Genomic DNA, 22,551 nt, shown 5'->3' on the forward strand with positions numbered 1-22,551 from the left:
ATGTCCTAATAATGCTGAAAAACTGCAGCATAACATTCTCTTCAAATAAATACAAGTGATTTAACTGAAACCTGTACCTGCTAATCTGTATGATATGCGGCCATGTTTCTTTCATCTAGAATGTATAAATCTGTGTGTAGCTTTAAGCATTCCGTTTCCGCTAATTTATCTATGCCGAAGTGTTTCCTGTAATTCTGTCGGACTCAATTTCTCACAGGGTTGAGTCATTTTATTTGATGTGTAATACTCCCTCCGTTTCTTTTTATTTGTCGCTGGATAGTGTAAAATTACACTATCCAGCGACAAATAAAAAAAAACGGATGGAGTATATTCTTGCGTCAGTTTTCTCCATATGTTTGGTGAGGACGTTAAAACTGAATCCTAATATGCTTGGTATGAACGTCAACCATGAGAATACGCATGTGCTTTGTGAACCTAGTTCATCAGTTGTTTCGGACATTCCAAAATGCCCAGATCATCCCAAATCAGAGCAGGGGCAAAATGGTCGGTTCATGTGGAAAAGAAGATACAAGAAAAAAAAGATTAGTTTAAATTGGCTAATAATTTTATTTTAACGGTGAAACACAGACGAAAGGACTGTTTTATCGAATCCTAAATTATAGAGACTATTACATCGAAGCCGGTTAAAATGGGGTTTATAATAGCAAAAAAATTGCCCCAGCCTCCTGCAGTCCTGTGGTCGCACGGTCCTTCACTCCTGCGTCCTGTGCCTCGGTGCCTCCCAGACCCAGGCGGCCAGGATCCCAGCCTCCCAGGTCCCCGGTGGCGGCAGCAGCCTCCCAGTCCCAGATGGCCACCAGGTCCGTCCGACCGTCCCATGCACCCAGAGCTCTCTCGGTCTCGGTCTCGGTCTCTCACTCTCTTGTGTCTTGTCCTCGCAGTTCTAAACCCTAGCCGCCAAACCAACACGAGCAGCTGTCGCCCTCCAGGCCGGCCGAGCGGGGCGCCGGGCACCGTCGCGCCGAGCTGAGCGGAGAGTGGAGCACCTGCACCGAGCGGCCAGCGGTGCGCCGACGCGCCGTGCGCCGAGCACCTGAGTGGCCAGCGGGGCGCCCAGCACTCGTCTAGTCGTCTTCTCTGGTAAATTAAACTGGCTTGGATAAATTTGTGTTTAGATTTGGAGTTTTGGACATATTGCTTGTAGGGATTTGAAAAAATTACTTGTATGGATAAATGGATTTTGTTTGTGCAGATTGTGATGTCAACTCCCAACGAAAATTATTATTTGATGTTGTTGGAATGTTAAATTGTGATAAATTTCTGTTAGAATGCTGCTGAAATGTTGTTGTAATTTTAGTGGGCGGGCGGATAACAGATATCTGTTGGATAACGGATATCCGGCGGGTACAGGTACGGATATAGATCCGTATCCACAAGCGTAAATGGGTATGGGTATGTGTATGTGTATGGATTGGGTTTACCTCGCGGGTATGGATACGCGAAACATATATCCGCGTTCTACCCGCCCGATTGCCATCCCTAACAATACAGGAGAAGAGAATGGGCTTGCGCTAGGCTGATTAAGCCTTGTGAAAACTCTGTGACATAAGCTAGGCAGCGACAGGGGCGGATTTGGGCCGCAACGCCATGGACCGGGGCGTGGTCCATATACAGAGATATAGTTTGGGGTTATGGTTCAGAAATCTAAAAAAAAGAGCGATACTAGACATTTTTTAGTAGCACTCACTTATATACGTGTATCAGACCGTTTGGGCCGATTTGGATACAGCCCATGAAAGGAGAACAGCCCAACTTACCTCTCGCTTCATGCGTGAGCGTGACGTTGACGGCGTAGGCTAGCGCCTAGCGCTAGACCCGCCCGCGGCCCGCCGCACCCTCGCAGTCCCGACTCCTGCACAACGACGCTGTCGAGCCTGCCTGGCGAGTGTTGTCCGGCGGCCGGCAACGGGGAAGAGAGCGTCCGACGGCGACGCACTCGAGCGGCACCCCTCCCAACTCGCTCCCTCCTCGGCCCCTGCAGCCCTGCTCCGTGGCGCGCATCACTGGGCGGCTCGCCGTACAATCAGCGAGCGGGTGGCGGCTACCTCCATACTAGCAAGACTCAATCGGCGAAGTGAGTCAGTCACTAGTCAGTTCCTCCCTATCTCCTCCAGCCTTCTCCTCTGATCTTCCGTGTGCTCCCTGTTCAATCAGATTTATTTTTTATGTATTGTGGCCTTATTAAGCTATGCACTCAAATTATATCTTATGCACTATGGTTGTGCTTTTATTATACTTTTTTTACTGATACTATGTTATTCCATATTACATTATGAGTTATTGATTTTTATTTTTCCTCGTATCAATGTTTTTTTGGAGAATAGACACGTATCGTATCCAATAACCGAATCCATATCTGGGCAACATAGCCTATCAGACTATCAGTAATTCAGTATACACGAGTAGTTCCTTGGTGAAGAAATTACATGTACAAGAATACACTAGTCACATTTCTGGTTTTCTAATGCTAGAAATGCAGAGGAAGTTAGAATACTGACATGGAAAATTCTCAACGAGACCAGCAAGTATTGTGCCCAAAGATGAACTGAAATGCCTGAATCTAAACCAGTGGTTGGGTTCTTGTGTGAAACGAGCGGATGAACATTGAAATAACACATCTTGAAATTAATCAAACTGATGATGCGCACACAGATAGAACAATGTAACAGCAAATATCAACAGCGCTGTCTATGTTCATGCCCGTCCTTGGTTTGAGGAAATAAAAAGAGAGACCCAAACAAGCCGCAGTGTTTTGTGCAATAATGCAGTAACTACAGATCGAAATGTAACCAGATATTGCAAACTTGTCCATATATTTCAGATGCGCTCAATGCTAAAAGATATGAAATCATGCTCAATTATGTGTTACATCTGCTATATACCCCCTCCGTCACAAAATAGTATTCGTTTTAAGATGTTGATGGACTCATACAATATTTGATGTATCTGTTTTATATATGTGTCTAGATTCATTGTCTTCCATTTGAATCAAAGAAATAAAGTGCCAAAACGATTAATATATTGCAATGGAGGGAGTATTGTATAAATTCTATAATGTGGTATTTATATATACAAAACATAAGGCTGTTATTTTTTACAGTCCTTTGTATTTTGAATTTGAATACTATTTTCAAGATCCTGGGCGTGCCTGCCAATGAGCAAGAAGAGGAAGCATCTGGATCCAGCGAACTCGTTGAAAGACAGCGAACAAGTGTAAGTGTGTTGCCCAATTTTCGTTTTACTAGTCTCTCCTGTTATGATCTGTGATGCATGCAGCATCAGCTGCTTCTTTTGCTAACATTTACTGTTTTCTCCCTGAGCAGAGTCGCCTCAGATTTCATAAGAGGAGACGATCTTGATGACCTATTATCGAAGCTTATCAGGTAACACCTGCTATTCCCTCGCCTTTTGTTTTTCCGTGTTGCTTCACTCTCATGTTGAGAAGGTCATAAAATAAATTCTTCATTCTTCTATAGGAGTGTGGAGATTGCCAAGGCTTCAAGGGGAGGCTTACCAGAAAAGATATGGATGAAGGTATCATTATCCTTGGTTTCACCAGATTTTACCATCATAATTGGCAGTCTATTCTGTTCTCCTGAGCAACCTCAGTAGAATGCAGCTTCTCTCTCTCCCTCACACACACGCAAACATTTGTTACGAATGTTTCCCCTTGCAGCAACAATTTGCTATCGGCGTCAATGATGTCACAAGGGTTCTTGAGCGAATGCCGCATTCTGTCACTGCTCATCCTGCTCAAATGTCTAATGAAGCACCAACTGTCTCAGGCCGACGTCAAGCTCCTTTGGTGCCATTGCAGGTTAATTTTCTACCCTAGTTTTCTGCTGGTGTACCTCTATAGGCAGCCTACAAATGGAATTGTATTTCCATTTTCATTGTGTTTATATGAGGTGGAAGTGGTTTCTTAGTCGTAGCATGTACTGGATTAACTGCACAATACTGTGTCGTTCTGTTCTATCGAAGAGAAATACATCCTGTTTTTTTCTTCAACTTTGGCCACCTCCAACTATCTTTTGTTGCAGACTGTAATATAATGCTTTGATAATCAATTATCGTGTCAAATATATGCCACATTCTCCAAAGTGCAAACAAAGCCATTTATACTGTTTTATTTTACCATGTATAGCTTATTCTCTATCAGCTCTGCACGTAACAATAAAATCAGCCAATTAAGGATACATGTTGATCATGTTCAACCAAGAGCAAAGAAAAAGGGCGATTTCAATTGCCGCATACATCGATGACCACAGCTTCTGTGACGAACACTGAAAACTGACAAATATCCCATTAATGCAACATTGCAGGCTGTCCTTGTAGCTGCCGACTGCAATCCCAAATGGTTAACAAAACACATACCAACACTAGCGTCTACAAGGCAGGTACCGGTATTGTGCGTGAAGGACAACAAGGGAGGCTCAGTAAGGTTAGGCCATGTGGTGAATGTCAGAACAGCCCTTGCCATTGGAGTAAAGGTAGGCTTGCTTTCTTTTCTCATGGATTCCGGTAAACCCTTATCTGTCTAGAAAGTATTCCTGAAACCTGTCTTCCAACTGTGTATTAGGCCAAAGATAGCGTTCTCAACAAGACCATTGATGAGTTCCTGAAAGACAGTAAACTGGTTGCCAATGAACCATAAAGTAACCCCAAGTCTAGTGACACGTTTGTACTAAAAAGCCTGTACTTCCGGGCATGCAACATCCCAGGATCATCTCATAAATGGGTTTAAGTTTGAGAAGGGGGTCAAGTATCTTGAGCAGATTGTGGCAATATCAATTTGGAGGGACTTCTTGAGAGAACAGTCATGGGAAATAGGACAGACTATTTGTTTGGTCCGTGCAATATTGTTTGACTGGTGAACCTAGTTATCCATTGTGATCTAGAACTTGTATCAAACTCCAATGTAACGAGATGTTAGGATCCTTGTTTATTGGGTACAGTTTTTTCTTCTTCTCGAGGCTCGACACCGGTACATTAATTTTTCTTGTTTTTTATATTCTATAGTATATATAATAATGTGAAAAGGCTTATATTGTGATGGTTAAGTCTTTCGAGTAGCATCGACGAATTTTTAGCTTGATTAAAAAATCATCTCGTTATGCCTTGCCAGCTCCCGGATTATGTCCTGCGCGTTATTCTTCAGATGGAAGGATGAGCCGTTGTTCAGTGGGTGGTGATGACTCGCTGCTAGTGATGTGGGGTCAGGGTTTGGGAATTCTTTCGGCCAGGACTATGTTTTAGTCTCTTAATATAATATCAAGATCGTTGTGCCTTATTCGCTCCTGGGTTACGTCTTGCGTGTCTTCCTTCAGTTGGTTTGTTGTAGAGTGGACGGTGATGGCCCGCTAGTGATGTAGGACTAGGTTTTGAAAATTTTATCAGTGGAGACTATGTTTTGATTTTTTTTTCTTAATATAATACTAGGAGGACAATCTTTCCCTCTCCTTGTCTCCTCTTCCCGACCGAGTTTTTTATATATATAATAATAAAACAATTTGTATTACATAAAGTGAGCATATTATAAAACTATATTCTATAGTATATCTAATAATACTAATCTGATGTCATAAAACTTGATTTTTTTCTCTCTCTCTAAAAATCCAGTCAAGGTTTAAGGAATTTGACTTAAACCAAATAACCCGTCGCAGCTTAGGACAATGCAAGTATAAAGTAATAACGACAGCGGAGTATTACACTTGATTTGGGTGTCCATGAATCAAAGCGTGTAGGCAATCCTCCTATAACCAAAAGACATCTGTTTTATTGAACGTACTTAATTGTGCAAATGCCATGCACTTCTGATATACGTACACAACAACGAGGCAGATGCACATAAATCCAAATAAAAAGAAAAAAAATGGTACTGCATGCTTGTCCCTCTTTGCCACCCTTGAAGCAGCTAGCTAGCGTGAGGACTTCAGACGTAGCACTCGTAGAGCTTGATATCCATCTGCAGCCTGAAGTAGTACGAGCCCTGGAAGGTGTCGGTGCGGAGGGTGGCGATGCCGCGCGCCATGAAGAAGTCGCCGGTGCCGCCGACGACGGAGATGTCCCTCGTCTTCGCGGCGATGGTGTCGGGGCCCATGAGGTTGAGCGTGCCCCGGTGCGCCGTGGAGTTGAACACGAGCGAGAAGGCGAACCACGCGCTCAGCGACTCCTTCCTGTCGTAGAAGTAGAAGCCCTCGGCGCGCGCCCCGCCGTCACCGCGTCGTTGAACACCACCACCTCGCCGAAGTAGGTGTCGTTGACGGACACCGACCGGCTCAGCAGCGTCGGCTGCGCCGCGACCGCCGACGTCGCGTTCGCCGTGTTGGTGCCGTCGTACAGGATGTCGTGGTAGTAGACCGTCATCTGCTGGCACGGCTCGTCGTAGCTCGAGACGAGCTTCTTCTTGCGGCCATGGGCGACGCCGCCGCCGCCGGTCAGCACAAGCAACATGATGACGACACTGATCGAGCTGAGCTTGTAAGTTGGCGTGAGGCCCTGCATTGTTACACTGTTAATATAATCAAGATGATTTAGAGAGGCTTAATTAAGCAGATCGAGCGAGCTAGCTAGCTAGCTCTCTCTTGTTTGTTGTGTGTGAGCTCGAGCCGTGCATTGCCGTATTTATAGGGCCTAGGGCGCTAGCTGATGTATATACAGGAAGTGATATATATACATCATAAAGGGATGAAAGCGATTAGAATCACACAGGCATAATATATAGCATATATATGCATGGTTGGTACGGCCGGCATAGTTGAAATTTATAGCGTGTATTGGTGCCCTCTCAATGTTACGTGTGACTTTTCAGATTATCTGTCGCGTTCCTTTTCGTCGTCAGTAAGTAGGTGTCAGCGCAAGTGTCAAAAGGAAAGTATCTGTGCACACGCATGACATTGGCCTGGATATATAGAGATAGGTATGCGTCAATTTTATTTCTTCCCCAAACTACTACCAGCAGGCTGGCCATTTTATTGTTACACTGTTTCCAATAAAAAACAAGGTGCGTTCAAATATGGTACACCGGATATCTCATCGATATAGCAATTAACACAAGGTGCGTTGACCAAATGTAATGTGAATAACAACAGTAATAATTCACGCTTGATTACCAGTGGTAACAAATTTGAATAGACCGATATTAAATTGTAGTGTGATATCTAATTACGGTTGAACTCAAACAAACCACTAGTAGAAAAGAGTTCAAAGCCTGCGGCACCCATAAATTATCACTCGCGGTTTCAATTATCGCGCGTCAGTAAAAAAAACGAGGTGGGCCCGGCTTGGGAACCGTCAGTGGAAACCTATTTCTACTGGCGGTTATCTTAACACAACCGCCAGTGGAAATAGGATATTTCCACTGGCGGTTGTGTTAAGATAACCGCCAGTGGAAATAGGTTTCCACTGGCGGTTTTTCAAGCCAACCGCCAGTGAACTGTCTGTTATAAATACCCCTCTTCTTCCCCCGACAGGAGCTGTATACTCGCAGCCAACTTCCATTGGAGACGATTTTGGAGGTCCAGATTTCACAAAAATACAAGGAGGAGGTTTTGGTCTTCATTTCTTGGAAGAAGGTGGATAAGAAAGGTTGGTTTATGTTTCTTTGTCAATTTTTGTTCATTCTTACTCAATTTTAGCCACATTTTGGATCTAGGGTTTTACATGTGAGAGAGAAGAGTATAGCTAGGTTATTTTCTCTATTTCCTCAAATGAGGTTGCTTAAGATGGTTAGATTTTGTCTATTCCCTCTCCTTTTTCATGTTTAGTTCTCAAATAAGTTTATCCATAACACATATTTAGTTGCTTAATGAATGGTGAATGTGTTGTATGGAAGGTTGGTTTAATTATGTTTCAATTGTCAATTATTGTTCATTTTTGCTCAATTTTAACTACATTTTGAAACTAGGCTTTCACCATGTGTTAGAGATAGGTTTGGGTATTAAATTTTTTTGTTTATTAGTTGCTAGGAAAGTTTGGCTTATGTTTCTTTTGCCAAATTTTGTTCATTTTTCCTCCATTTTAGCCACATTTTGGATCTAGGGTTTCACCATGTGTTAGAGATAAAGTAGTTAGGTTGCCTAATCGATCCAACCGCCTATGCTTCATCCTTCCCGACAAAAACTGTGTAGCTCGCGCGCAGCCCAACTTTTATTGGAAGGGCAGATTTCACAAAATACAAGGGGAGGTTTTGATCTTTATTTTTTGGAAGAAGGTCGCTAAGAAAGGTTGTTCATGTTTCTTTTGCCAATTTTCTTTATCCATGATATATTTAGTTGTTACGAAATATTGGTATATGTTTCTCTTGCCAATTTGTGTGCCTTGTGTGTTTTATGTTACTTTTTTTACAGGTGATGATGGAGAGGATATCCTGGATGTATAACTTATCAAGGCTAGATCCATCATACATATCTGAGGTCCATAAGTTTATTGTTGTCGCTACGAACTATGCTTGGAGAACAAAGACAAAGCACATATATTGTCCATGCATGGACTGCAAAAATGCTGTTGTATTTGATGACACAGAACAAATCATATCTCATCTGATATGCCGAGGATTTGTAAAGGATTACATAATTTGGACAAAGCATGGAGAGGGTAGCTCTTCGCCTTATACAGCTGGAAACCCTGCGAACATCGACGACAGCTTTTAGTTCGTTCACGAGACACAACAACCTCTTCCACAGAGCGAACATGTAGTGCCAAATGTTACTGATCATGGTTATGCCGGAGGAAATGAATGTGAAAGAACCCATGTTCTACCAAATGTTATGGACGAGGAAGATGCAGAGTTGTTAGAGGCAATGTTGCGTCGTCATACAGATCCATCGATGTTCTTCATGAAAGGTATGGAGTCCCTGAAGAAGGCAGCAGAAGAGCCTTTGTACGACGAGTCTAAGGGCTGTACCAAAGAGTTCACAACGCTCCAGTCTGTGTTAAAGTTGTTGATGTTAAAAGCTAGATATGGTCTGTCTGATGCTGGCTTCGATGCGTTCTTGAGTATTGTCGCAGACATGTTTCCAAAGGAGAACAAAGTGCCTGCTAACACGTACTATGCAAAGAAACTAATCAGTCCACTCGCTATGGGCGTGGAGAAGATCCACGCGTGTAGAAATCACTGTATCCTTTATCGAGGTGATGATTATAAAGACTTGGAGAGCTGCCCAAAGTGTGGTGCAAGTAGGTACAAGACAAATAAAGACTATCGAGAGGAAGAGTGTGTTGCATCTGTGTCTAAAGGGAAGAAGCGAAAGAAAGCCAAAAAGAAGACTTCAAAATCCACGAGCAAAGAAAAAGAAGTAGACTATTATGCGCTTAAAAAGATTCCTGCTTTGGTGATGTGGTACCTCCCCGTTGTCGATCGATTGAGGTGTTTGTTCGCTAACCCTGAGGATGCCAAACTTATGAGCTGGCATGCTTCTGACGAGCACAAAAACGATGGGAAGCTTCAACATCCAGCCGATGGGAAGCAGTGGCAAGATTTCAATGAGAACCACCGAGACTTTGTCGATGAACCAAGAAATGTTAGGTTCGCACTGAGTACTGATGGAATGAATCCATTTGCTGAAAGGAGCAGCAAGCATAGCACATGGCCAGTGATCCTCACCATATACAACCTTCCTTCATGGTTGATGCAGAAACGGAAGTACATTTTGCTAACCATGCTTATTTATGGACCTACACAACCTGGAGTTGATATGGATGTATTTTTAGAGCCCTTAATGGAGGATATGAAAATATTGTGGGTAACGGGTGTTCAAATGTTGGATGAGTATCGTAAAGATTCATTCACGCCGAGAGCAATTATTTTTGTTACGATCAACGATTACCCTGCACTCTTCACATTATCAGGCCAGTTTAAGGGAAAGGTTGGCTGCACAGTATGCATTGATGAAACTGCTTACGTGTCCCTTACTGCATCTAAGAAGATAGTGTACATGAGGCACAAACGCTTTTTATTGGAAGGACACAGGTACCGCATGCGAAAGATGGATAAGTACTTTGATAATAATGGTGAACTACATTCTACTGCTCCATCGGGTAACAATAAAGGTCATAGAGTTTTTGAAATAGTCAGGAATATCAAGTTTGTTTTCGGGAAGAAGACAAAAGACGGAAAAACAAGGAAGGATGTCAAACCAGCTCCGGGGGCTATATTCAAGAAAAAGTCTATTTTATTTCTTCGAGTACTTGCCTTACTGGAAAGAGTTAGATGTGCGGCATGCGATCGATGGTATGCACGTTCAGAAGAACGTGTTTGAAAGCATAATTGGCACCTTGCTAGACATAAATGGCAAAACAAAAGAAGGGCTCAATTCACGCATGGACTTGGTAAATTTAGGCATAAAAAAGGAACTACATCCTGTTCTTTAAGAAGATGGGAAGTATCATCTCCCAGCAGCAAGCTACAATCTCAATGTAGATGAGAAACATGCGATGTGTGTTTGGCTTAAGAATTTGAAAGTCCCATCCGGATTCTGCTCTAGCATACGAAGTATTGTGTTAATGAAAGACCTGATAGTCACCAACTACAACTCACATGATTGTCATGTCATGCTGACTACATTCCTACCTATTGCCATCAGGGCTATAAATCCTTTGTTTTTAAAGATGGCAATCACACGGTTGTGCTACTTTTTCAACAGAATTTCACAAAAGATAATTGATCGTGATGAGTTGGCATCTCTTTAGGAATTCGCAGTGGAGACAATATCATAGTTTGAGATGTGTTTCCCTCCATCGTTCTTTAATATTATGGTGCACCTTGTGGTGCACTTGGTGCCACAAATAGAGGCATTGGGTCCTATGTACTTGCATGAAATGTGGACGTTCAAGCGTTTCATGTCAATACTGAATGGCTATGTATCAACCTGTGCTCGTCCCGAGGCATCCATGATAGAGGGGTACTGTACCAAAGAGGCCATTGAGTCCGGAGGTCCATTCTGCAATAGTATCCTAAAAGACCAGGTTGCAATAGGTCTGTCTCCGACACGACACGAGGGTAGATTGTATGGAAGCGGGAGGATGGGACGGAAATCTTTCGTCCCACCAGATTACAATACAGTACTTGAGGCATATCACAACATCCTACATCAGCTAGCGATAATAGAGCCATTTATCCAACAACACATCAATGAGCTTCACGAGCAAAATCCTGGGCATACGACTGATTGGGTAATGAAGCAACATAAGCAGCGGTTCAACACATGGCTAATGGTGAAGGACATTCCACGTGGAGAAATAATAGAAGAAAAAACCATCAAGGGGTTGGCATCTGGACCATCACGCCAGGTCACAACATGGCAAACCTATGACATTAGTGGATTCACATTTTGTACAAAGTCCAAGGACAAAAAGAGCATGTCACAAAACAGTGGTGTTCGATGCGAGGCCATAAATGATGAAACTGGTGAGATTATTACATATTTTGGCTTTATTGAGGACATATGGGAACTAGACTATGGTACATTTCAGATCTCGATTTTCCGATGTCAATGGGTTGAAGACAAATATGTCACGGTAGACAACTATGGGGTCAGAGTTCTTGATCTAAGTAAGGTAGGTTACAAAGATGACCCATGGATCCTTGCTAATCGTGCTGCACAGGTCTTCTATGCTGAACAGATCATTTCTAACAATGAGAAGAAAAGCACCGACAAACCGAAGCATGTAGTTTTTCCTGGAAAACAACAAGCTATAGGAGTTGATGGTGTATCTGTTTTAGAGGATTTTAACCAATTCAACGACATGTCTCTTTTCATAGACCATCCAACCAAGATAAGGAACGTTGAGCGAAGCATCCCACGCAATTCGATGCCCTGGGTACGCCACGATGGACAAGGCAGAACAATAGCTCCCTAGATTATATAGTTGTCATGTAATTGATTATTGTTAGGACATGTCATGTAATTGATTATTGTTAGCGACTATTCAACTAATATATATATATATATATATATATATATATATATATATATATATATATATATATATATATATATATATATATATATATATATATATATATATATATATATATATATCAGGCAGTAAGAAACAAGCATCTTCAAAGAACATGCTATGAAAGAACTTGGAAAGATGTTTACCAGATCTGATACTTGTGGAAGAACTTCACACCAATGGTGACGAGAGACGCGAAGCCAGGAGACGACGTAGTATTTAAACACTGCAAGAACGGGCATTCTAGTGACTTTTTAGAGAGGAGAGAGAGGGAGAGAGAGGAGAGAGAGATAGGAGAAAGAGAGAAGAGAGAAAGGAGAGAGAGGAGAGAGAGAGGAGAGAGAGAGAGAGAGGAGAGAGAGAGGAGGGAGAGAGAGGGAAGAGAGAGGAGGGAGAAAGAGGAGGGAGAGGGGAGAGAGAGGAGCTAGGGAGAGGAGAGAGAGGAGAGAGAGAGGAGAGAGAGAGGAAAGAGAGAGAGAGGAGATAGAGAGAGGAGAGAGAGGGAGAGATAGAGGAGGGAGAGAGAGGGAAGAGAGAGGAGGGAGAGGGGAGAGAGAGGAGCTAGGGAGAGGAGAGAGAGGAGAGAGAGAGAGGAGAGAGAGAGAGGAGAGAGAGAGGAGGGAGAGAAGTAATATATATATATATATATATATTATGTATACTAAATATATATATTTATATATTTAATATGTATAAAAATTTATATACTTAATGTATGAATATACAATAAAAAATAATATACTAAAAATATTACTACTGGCGGTTCTCTATGACAACCGCCAGTACAAATTAGAGAACCGCCAGTAGAAATATCTCCTATATAAAAAAGCGCGCGCGGGGCCGATGAAAGTTGCCTAGAGGGGGGGTGAATAGGCAAGTTAAAACTTTTTCAACAAAAACTAGAAGCAAACTGGGTAAAACTGAATTGATCTCGAAATTCACCCAGTTAACTTTGGAAATGAGATGTTCTAAATGATCCACAGGGTTCAAAGTAGTAGATCTGAGAAGGGCACTTCTCAAAATCCACACACCAAAAAGATATAAACAATCTTCCACGGAATGGTGAGAGAACGAAGAACATGAACAAACACAATGAGCAAGAACACAAGAGACACAAGATTTATCCCGAGGTTCGGTCACACCACAAAAGGTGCCCTACTTCCTCGTTGAGGCGCTCACAAAGAGCCGGGTCTCTTTCAACCCTAATCCTCCCTTTGCCGACCACAAAGGTCAAGCCCACACAATAATCTTTGCTCAAACGAGCGGGTAATACAAACTTTCTTATGGTCTTCCACAAGATTTGGAGACTCACAAGAGACACCTAGTCGTCTAGGAGCTATAAGCTCCAAGAGTAATGAATCCACAAAGAACTCGATGTAGTACCAAAGCTCGAATGAAGAAGAAGAGCAAGAGAGATTTAGAGATGAAGCACAAAACCGCAGCTCTCAAGCTCACTCAAAGATTTCTCTCCAAAGATTTGAAATGGGAGAGGCAAGAGATGTGTGAGAGAGAGAGGGAGGTGTTTCTTGGGTTAGAAATGGAGTTCAAATCGTGCTCACTGCTTTGGGGAGAGAGGTAGGAGGAAGTATATATAGGTGGAGCTCAAAACTAGCCGTTGGGCAGATTTTTCTGCCTCAGACCGGTTGAACCTCCCCCTAGGGCGGTTGAACCTCCCCTGGCAGGCCTGGCAGCCTGTCTGCCAGTCTGACTGGCAGACTGACGCGCAGACTGACCTGCAGACTGGTCAGGGTTGACTAGACCAGTTGAACCGCCCCCCAGGGCGGTTGAACCGCCCCTGACACCTCTGGCGACCTGTTTGCCAGTCTGACTTGCAGACTGTTGGTCAGAGGTCAGAGGGGTCAGAGACCAGCTGAACTGCCCCTCAGGACCAGTTCAACTGGTCTTGACCAGAGAGTTTAGGAGAGAAAACCCCAGCTCAACTGCCCGGAGGCAAGTTCAGCTGGTGTATGGTCAAAGAGGTTCACAGTTGAAGTTGAGTTCAGCTGAAGTTGAGAAAGCTCAACTCAGCTGAAGTTCAGCTCAGCTGAAAAGCTCAGCTGCAGCTGAAGAAGCTCAACTCAGCTGAAGTCAAGTTCAGCTGGAAAGCTCAGCTGCAGTTGAAGAAGTTCAGCTGCTTTTCAGCAAGAACACTCTAGGTTTCTCAACCCTAACCACGGTCAACCATAGAACGTTAAAGAGATTTTTGCTTTTCAAAAATAGCTTTTGAATAGAGAGGTTTGAGCTTTGGCAAACACCAACCTTCTTTTTGGATCCCCCTTTATAGTACGACGATTCCTATACTCAAGTTAAATAAAATATAATGAAGTAAACTCCTTGAGTCATTGGTGTCTCATGTGTGATTTCTCCATGGCATTGCTTCATAAGGATCACAAACATCTTTGTCTCACCTTTTGAAGCAAACTCAAATCAAACCCAGTGACTTGTACCATATCATCTTATATGAGTTCAAATCATGGCTTCAAGTCACCTTACTGATGCATCAACATGTTATAACTCTTCATAGTTGATTAGTTCATCGACTTAGTGCAAGTACTCTCTTCTTCACCTTAGCCATGGTACCTCGGTCTATAAGCCGTCGCTTGACCTTCACCTTCGCTTAGTTCCTCGAAGCCCTTTCCTTGCTATCTTCACCCTATCAAGCCATTCTTGAGTCACATCAAATTGAGCATCCATTGAGAGAATCATTTCTTCAATATTGTGAACCTTGCTTGAATGTCTTCTAGATATAATTGTCAAGATCAATCAAGCTCTAGTTTGATTCTCATAGAAGCATATATGGACTGACAGTAATATGGTCAAGCCAATTCACGATTCCTCATATCTTATTCTCTTTGGCTTGACCAATCCTCTAAATCACTTTGTCCTCTATTCTGGTCATATGTATGTAGTGATTTCTCAGGTCTTGTCCATATATTCAAACCAATATAGAGATCATATTATATCCATTTGCATTGTCTCATTGGTTATTTAACCTCGTGTTGAACCTTTGTTCACTGATCATTATACACTATTCAAGTATGTTCATCATACTGAATTTCCTGTTCAACACTTAGCAAACTCGTTAGACCTTTAAATGTGTTGTTATCCAAATCACCAAAACTCACAAAAGGGATGAATACACTTTCAATCTCCCCCTTTTTGGTGATTGATGACAACACATTTAAAGCTTACATAAGATTTGATAAATAAGATTTTAAATCCTATGATATAGTTTTCTCCCCCTAAATATGTGCATTTCAGAAAATAACACTTTTGTACTCAAATGCCAAAAGCACATATTTAGATCAAAGTATAGACAACTTATATCATACTATTCATAGGGTGCAGTGTGTCATAAAATAAACGTGATGCTCATGACATGGAATGCACTTATCAACTTTCTTCATCTTATGTTTTTCTTATGACTTCCCCTTTTTGTTAATTATTTCTCCCCTTTTTAAAAGTCTTCTAACACTTAGTTACATAAGACTAAAGGTAAGCTTTAATGCACAATTTCTCCCCCTTTGTCATAAATCTCCAAAAAGGATACAAAGAATATAAAGGATAGAAATTATGATTAAGCGAGATGTGAACACACTATCATGAAAGGGATCCTTAGATGGCACAAAGGTAATGGATAAGTGTCATAAGTGATGTACCTTTGTGTTTTACCTTTTCAAGGGGTTTCCAGACTTGTGTTGGATTTAGAATTCATTTGCAAGCTCTTGTTGGCATAATTGTGACATAGGTCCAAGATAGCAAATGAAGATTGTCATACTAACTGAAAGATAAATCTTGATACCTAGAGTCTAGATGTCACCTAGCATTTTCTTATCACAACAAGAGGCAACATGAAAATTGCACAAGTATGGATTATGCAACTAGTGATCATGTATGAAAAATATCAATTGAAAAACACCAATTGATACAATTTGATAGATAAATAGATCACTAATAGCATATTACACTAAGTTCTCCTCAAGTTTTAGTGCACATATATATATATGAATTCAATTGATATATGTTGAGAGTACTTATTTGAAATTTAAAGTACCATTAGCATAAAAGGAGTATCAACTGAACATAATCATGCAACATAAGGAACATGTGCACTATTTAATCAATTAAGTTCTAGACAGGAGAATCTATAGGCTATGCTACTTCAGATATTTGTAATCCAAAAAGATGTGATACATATTTACCAATTTTAGATGATGTTGGAGTAGCATATACAAGAGAAACTCATTCTCTTATGAAATGTATAGAAGTTACATTTATTGGAGCAAAGAATCTTTGATACTCATCAAAATTTGCAGTGGAAGCGATTGTCTTTGCTTGAAGATTCCTTTCTAATTTGAGACTACACACATAATAGACTTGAAAATGAAGTTAGTCTCAAAGATGCAAATTATAGACCATTCTCCCCCTAAATGTGTGCATACAAGTGATGAATACTTGTTTAGCTTATGCACTTGGACTTGTGAGGCCAGGGGATTAAGTTCTACAATTTGAACCTTGGTACAAATAAAGTATGAAAAATATGAAATTGCACCAATTTAAGGAATTACTCATAATCAAACGGTATACTAATCGACATGATATGCAATATTTTAAGCCAAGATTCAAGTGCAACTTTATGATGTGACTTAAGATATTGCATATATATGCATACACTAACTTGTAAGAGCCTAGATACACAAATGTAATACAATAGTTCATGGAGTGACACACCTCTGTTCCATGCCATATGGTCTTCATTATAATCATGAATTTCTATCTTAGCTTTTGATAGGCTTGACATTTCAAAGAGAAACTTATCCTCTTTAAACGATCAAGAGAAACTCATTCTCTTCAAAGAACTACACAAATTCACTAAAAGAAAATGTTAGTCTTTAAGGACACAAGATATAGAATGAGCTCCCCCTAAATGTATGCATCAAGTACTCGAATTACTTGTAACATGCACTTGATTCAAATAAGATTCTTAGAGGAGTTCATCATATATCTTGGTCAAGGCATAATATATATGAAACAATTGAATTTATGCTAGAGAACACATATCATTCCCCAATAGAACTAATCCATGGGGTGACATGTGGTAAATATTTGATCATTTCCTTGGAACCACTCATCCTCATTTGATGTTCTCCAAGGTGTGAGACTACAAAACATGAACTTGAAGAAATCATTAGCCTCACAAGATATAGGCTAAACTCCCCCTCAATTTGTGCATGCAAGAGTACACAAAGTACACTTATGCACATTAACAATGTGAGGTTAAAGGAGATGTTTGCACTATATCTTGGTTTAACATAACATGCTTTACATAGATGATGAAAATTAAACCAATTAAAAGTTTAAGAACTAAAAGTATATCAATTGAAATCTTGGAGGGTAAAGCATGCTAATATGAACCTCAACCTCATAATGAAGGATATCATATAAATATGTCACCACATCTTCATTATTAGGTTGACAAAAAGTGTAACTCCCTTCTTGAATCATTGTGATTTCTTTTCTCTTTATGATTTCATCCAACCAGGCGATCTTGAACTTCATTGATCTTGGCTTGGTTCAATCAAACTTGATATGAGACCCATTGAAACTCAATGATTGAAACAACCAAGACTCTTATATCCGTGGATTTTGAATCCATTTTGAAAGCACTTGGAAGGACCTTATTTAAACACTTAGAAAAGAGAGCATTAGAAACACAAGGGAGGGTTTCACAAATGATAATCCTTATACGTGGATGGAAAATGAATCATCATTCTTGAAACCCAAAAGGATAGATTAAATTCCTTTAAATTAGTGCACACATATAGTTGATGTCAAAGTTATATGCACTATTGAACATTTTATATTGCAAGGAAATTAACCTATACTATGGAACATCCCACTAAGGATAGAATACTAAAACAACTGAAGGAGAGGAAGTTTTCATACCTTGGCCTCTTATCAACTTCATCTTACTTTAGTTGAATAGTATCCTTTAAGCTTGTGGTTTATCCAATGTAAAACAAGCACCATCTCTTAACATAGATTTTCTATGGATAAACTCAACATAAGAGATGACATTAGTAGCACAAGCACTAGTTTCTTATTTAGCAACCCTTTATATGTGGAAGGCAAGCGAGTTGCTAAAATAGAGAAACATCATAATATGGACTAAATTTCCCTTGAGCCCTTAAGCACAATATATTTTGAATGATATGGATAATATGCATGGTTATTCAATAAAGTCTAAAGGGCTGACTTAATCCATGTTATGGTGAGTGTCTAATAAAGAAGAATCAAATCCAAATTAACTAGATAGAGAATACGTCACATAATTTTGGATTGTTCACCATATGATAATATTCATTCATTTTCCAATTAGACATTTATTTCATAATCAACAACTGATGTATATCCTCAAGTGCTTCTTTTTCCTTAGTGGCTACATAAGTCACAAAAAAAAGATAAGATTTGAAAATAATATGCACTTGAGATTCAGTTGTTACCACCCTTGCTACTATCTCCAAATATGATTTATACATTCATTATCGAGCACCCAACTTGATCCATTGAAGGCGTGATCCTGCAAAACAAGTTTAAGCTGCATATCTTGGTACCCAATTTGAATTGGGTCCTTTGAGATTAGTAGGAAGAGCCTTGAGTACCCACACATTCCTTATTGTGGCCTTTCTCTTTGTGTAGGCATCCACATATACTTGACAACCATCTTACATGGTTTCAAGTCAATATTTGTCGGGGACCATAATTAGGGGTACCCTCAAGACGCCTAATTCTCAGCTGGTAACCCCCATCAGCATAAAGCTGCAAAGGCCTGATGGGTACGATTAAGTCAGAGATCAGTCCACACGAGTGACTCGATCACGCTTCACCCGAGCCTAGCCTCGGCCAAGGGCAGCCGACCTCGAGAGACTTCCGTCTCGCCCGAGGCCCCCTTTTTATGGCGGACACATCACCGGCTCGCCCGAGGCCTTGGCTTCGCTCAGAAGCAACCTTGACTAAATCGCCACACCGACTGACCAAATTGCAGGGGCATTTAACGCAAAGGTGGTCTGACACCTTTATCCTGACACACGCCCCCGGCAGAGCCGAAGTGACCGCCGTCACTCCACCGCTCCACTGGCCAGTCTGACAGAAGGACAGCGCCGCCTGCGCCACTCCGACTGCAGTGCCACTCGACAGAGTGAGTTTGACAGGCAGTCAGGCCTTGCCAAAGGCGCCACGGCGAACTCCGCCCCGCCCGACCCCAGGGCTCGGACTCGGGCTAAGACCCGGAAGACGGCGAACTCCGCTCCGCCCGACCCCAGGGCACGGACTCGGGCTAAGACCCGGAAGACGGCGAACTCCGCTCCGCCCGACCCCAGGGCTCGGACTCGGGCTAAGACCCGGAAGACGGCGAACTCCGCTCCGCCCGACCCCAGGGCTCGGACTCGGGCTAAGACCCGGAAGACGGCGAACTCCGCTCCGCCCGACCCCAGGGCTCGGACTCGGGCTAAGACCCGGAAGACGGCGAACTCCGCTCCGCCCGACCCCAGGGCTCGGACTCGGGCTAACACCCGGAAGACGGCGAACTCCGCTCCGCCCGACCCCAGGGCTCGGACTCGGGCTAAGACCCGGAAGACGGCGAACTCCGCTCCGCCCGACCCCAGGGCTCGGACTCGGGCTAAGACCCGGAAGACGGCGAACTCCGCTCCGCCCGACCCCAGGGCTCGGACTCGGGCTAAGACCCGGAAGACGGCGAACTCCGCTCTGCCCGACCCCAGGGCTCGGACTCGGGCTAAGACCCGGAAGACGGCGAACTCCGCTCCGCCCGACCCCAGGGCTCGGACTCGGGCTAAGACCCAGAAGACGACGAAACTCCGCCTCGCCCGACCCCAGGGCTCGGACTCCGCCCTGGCCTCGGCCGAACGACTTCCGCCTCGCCCGACCCCATGGCTCGGGCTCGGCCACGGCAACGGAAGGCAGACTCAACCTCGGCTTCGGAGGAACCCCCACGTCGCCCTGCCTAGGGCACAGACCGCCACATCAACAGGAAGCACCATCATCATCCTACCCCGAATCGACTCGGGTCACGGAGAACAAGACCGGCGTCCCATCCGGCCAGCTCTGCCGGAGGGGCAATGATGGCGCTCCACAAGCTCTATGACGACGGCGGCCCCCCAGCTCTCTTACGGAAGCAGGATGACGTCAGCAGGGACTCGACCGCTCCAACAGCTGTCCCTCCGCCAGGCTCCACCGCACCTCCGACAGCCACGACATCACGCCAGCAGGGTGCCCAGATCTCTCCGGCTGCCACATTGGCATGTACCTAGGGCGCTAGCTCTCCCTCCGCTAGACACGTAGCACTCTGCTACACCCCCCATTGTACACCTGGATCCTCTCCTGACGACTATAAAAGGGAGGACCAGGGCCTTCTTAGAGAAGGTTGGCCGCGCGGGACCGAGGACGGGACAGGCGCTCTCTTGGGGCCGCTCGCTTCCCTCACCCGCGTGGACGCTTGTAACCCCCCTACTGCAAGCGCACCTGACCTGGGCGCGGGACGAACACGAAGGCCGCGGGACTTCCACCTCTCTCACGCTCGACTCCGGCCACCTCGCCTCTCCCCCCTTCGCGCTCGCCCACGCGCTCGACCCATCTGGGCTGGGGCACGCAGCACACTCACTCGTCGGCTTAGGGACCCCCCTGTCTCGAAACGCCGACAGTTGGCGCGCCAGGTAGGGGCCTGCTGCGTGCTGACGAACAGCTCCCCGTCAAGCTCCAGATGGGCAGTCTCCAGCAACCTCTCCGGCCCGGGACGGTGCTTCGTTTCGGGGCTCTTGAGTTCATGTCCTTCGACGGCAGCTACGACATGATACTTCTTCCACCGCCGCGCGACTACGACAATGGCGGCCGACAACCCGCCCGCCGGCGGCGGAATCGACGACGTCTTCCCCGCGTGGTGGAAGGGCAACATTCGGGCTCGCTCCGTTCTCTCCCCCGCCAACGGAGGAGGAGGCGGGGCCGTCAAGGCCAGGTGGGAGGCCGCGCTTCGTCGGCCGTCGAGCGAATCGACGCCCCCGACGCCCCGACAGAAGGCACGCCGGACGTCGACCTCGCGTTCAGGACGGAGGCAAGCGCCGTCCCCCCGCGGCGCGCTGACCCCGAGCAAGAAGACGACGCCGGCGCGCTCGCGGAAAGCCTGCAGGACGTCGCCCTCGAACCAGAGTTGACAGTGCAACCAGTCCCCGATGTGACTACGTCGCTCCTCGTCGACAAAAAGGTACCGACTAACTCCCATCTTGCGTCATTTCGACTCGGCCTCAACCCGCCAAACGACCTCGTTTTGGCGGGCGCTCTCATCGAGGCGAGTGCAACCCCATTGAGGTTCCGTATGCGGTCGCCTTGGGACCGACTGACGGACGTCTCGACCTACGGGCCCTCTGGGTCCGAGGAAGATGACGATCCCAGCATCGCTTGGGATTTCTCCGGACTTGGCAACCCCAGTGCCGTGCGGGACTTCATGACCGCATGTGACTACTGCCTATCCGACTGTTCCGATGGAAGCCGCAGCCTTGGCGACGAGAGCTGCGGCCCAAGCCGCGAATGTTTCCACATCGAGCTAGGGGATCCCTCCGAAGGCAACCATCTTGGCATGCCGGAGGACGGTGATCTCCCTAGGCCGGTGCCTCGCGCCGACATCCCACGGGAGCTAGCTGTGGTCCCCGCTCCGGCGGGGGGTTACGACCCACAACTCGAGCAAGTCCGCGAGGTGCAGGCCAGGCTCAACGAGGGAACAGGAGCGCTTGAGCCGATCCGTCGGGACGTCGAACAGGCGTGGGCGGGCCAACCCCTGGCCGGAGAAATACGTCACTTGCCCCAAGGTCTCCAGCACCGCGTCGCCAACGATGTCAGGATCAGGCCGCCGCCCGCATCCAGCGGGGTTGGTCAGAACCTGGCAACCGCAGCGATGCTTATCCGCGCGATGCCGGAGCCGTCAACCACCGAGGGTCGGCGAATCCAGGGAGAACTAAAGAATCTCCTGGAAGGCGCTGCGGCCCGGCGGGCCGAGAGCACTGCCTCCCGAAGGCAAGGTTATCCCTCAGAACCTCATGCCGCGACTTCCCGATTCATGCGGGAAGCCTCGGTCTACACCGGGCGCACGCGCAACACCGCGCCTGCGGCCTCGGGCCACCTCGGCAACGAGCACCATCGACGCGACCGTCGGGCTCACCTCGACGAAAGGGTGCGCCGAGGCTACCACCCCAGGCGTGGGGGGCGCTACGACAGCGGGGAGGATCGGAGTCCCTCGCCCGAACCACCCGGTCCGCAGGCCTTCAGTCGGGCCATCCGACGGGCGCCATTCCCGACCCGGTTCCGACCCCCGACTACTATCACGAAGTACTCGGGGGAAACGAGACCGGAACTGTGGCTCGCGGACTACCGCCTTGCCTGCCAACTGGGTGGAACGGACGACGACAACCTCATCATCCGTAACCTCCCCCTGTTCCTCTCCGACACTGCTCGCGCCTGGTTGGAGCACCTGCCTCCGGGGCAGATCTCCAACTGGGACGACTTGGT

At 45.0% G+C, this 22,551-nt stretch overlaps 1 protein-coding gene and 1 pseudogene across 5 annotated transcripts; one reads left to right on the forward strand and one right to left on the reverse strand.

Moving 5' to 3' along the window:
* The first annotated feature begins 637 nt into the window (after positions 1 to 637).
* Positions 638 to 5,072, forward strand: LOC103633474 (Ribosomal protein L7Ae/L30e/S12e/Gadd45 family protein). 5 transcript variants are annotated; one of them, XM_035960745.1, is made up of 9 exons: positions 638 to 821; positions 903 to 1,101; positions 1,214 to 2,110; positions 3,157 to 3,234; positions 3,345 to 3,404; positions 3,498 to 3,555; positions 3,698 to 3,838; positions 4,344 to 4,511; positions 4,601 to 5,072. In XM_035960745.1, exons 4-9 carry the CDS (start codon positions 3,176 to 3,178, stop codon positions 4,673 to 4,675), a joined length of 561 nt encoding a protein of 186 aa, XP_035816638.1. In that variant the 5' UTR covers positions 638 to 821; positions 903 to 1,101; positions 1,214 to 2,110; positions 3,157 to 3,175; the 3' UTR covers positions 4,676 to 5,072.
* Positions 5,073 to 5,775: 703 nt separating this feature from the next.
* Positions 5,776 to 6,636, reverse strand: LOC103633475 (dirigent protein 6-like; annotated as a pseudogene).
* Between the last annotated feature and the right edge of the window lie 15,915 nt (positions 6,637 to 22,551).

The sequence above is a fragment of the Zea mays genome, chromosome 7 (assembly GCF_902167145.1).
Source record: "Zea mays cultivar B73 chromosome 7, Zm-B73-REFERENCE-NAM-5.0, whole genome shotgun sequence".
Classification (NCBI taxonomy): Eukaryota; Viridiplantae; Streptophyta; class Magnoliopsida; order Poales; family Poaceae; genus Zea; species Zea mays.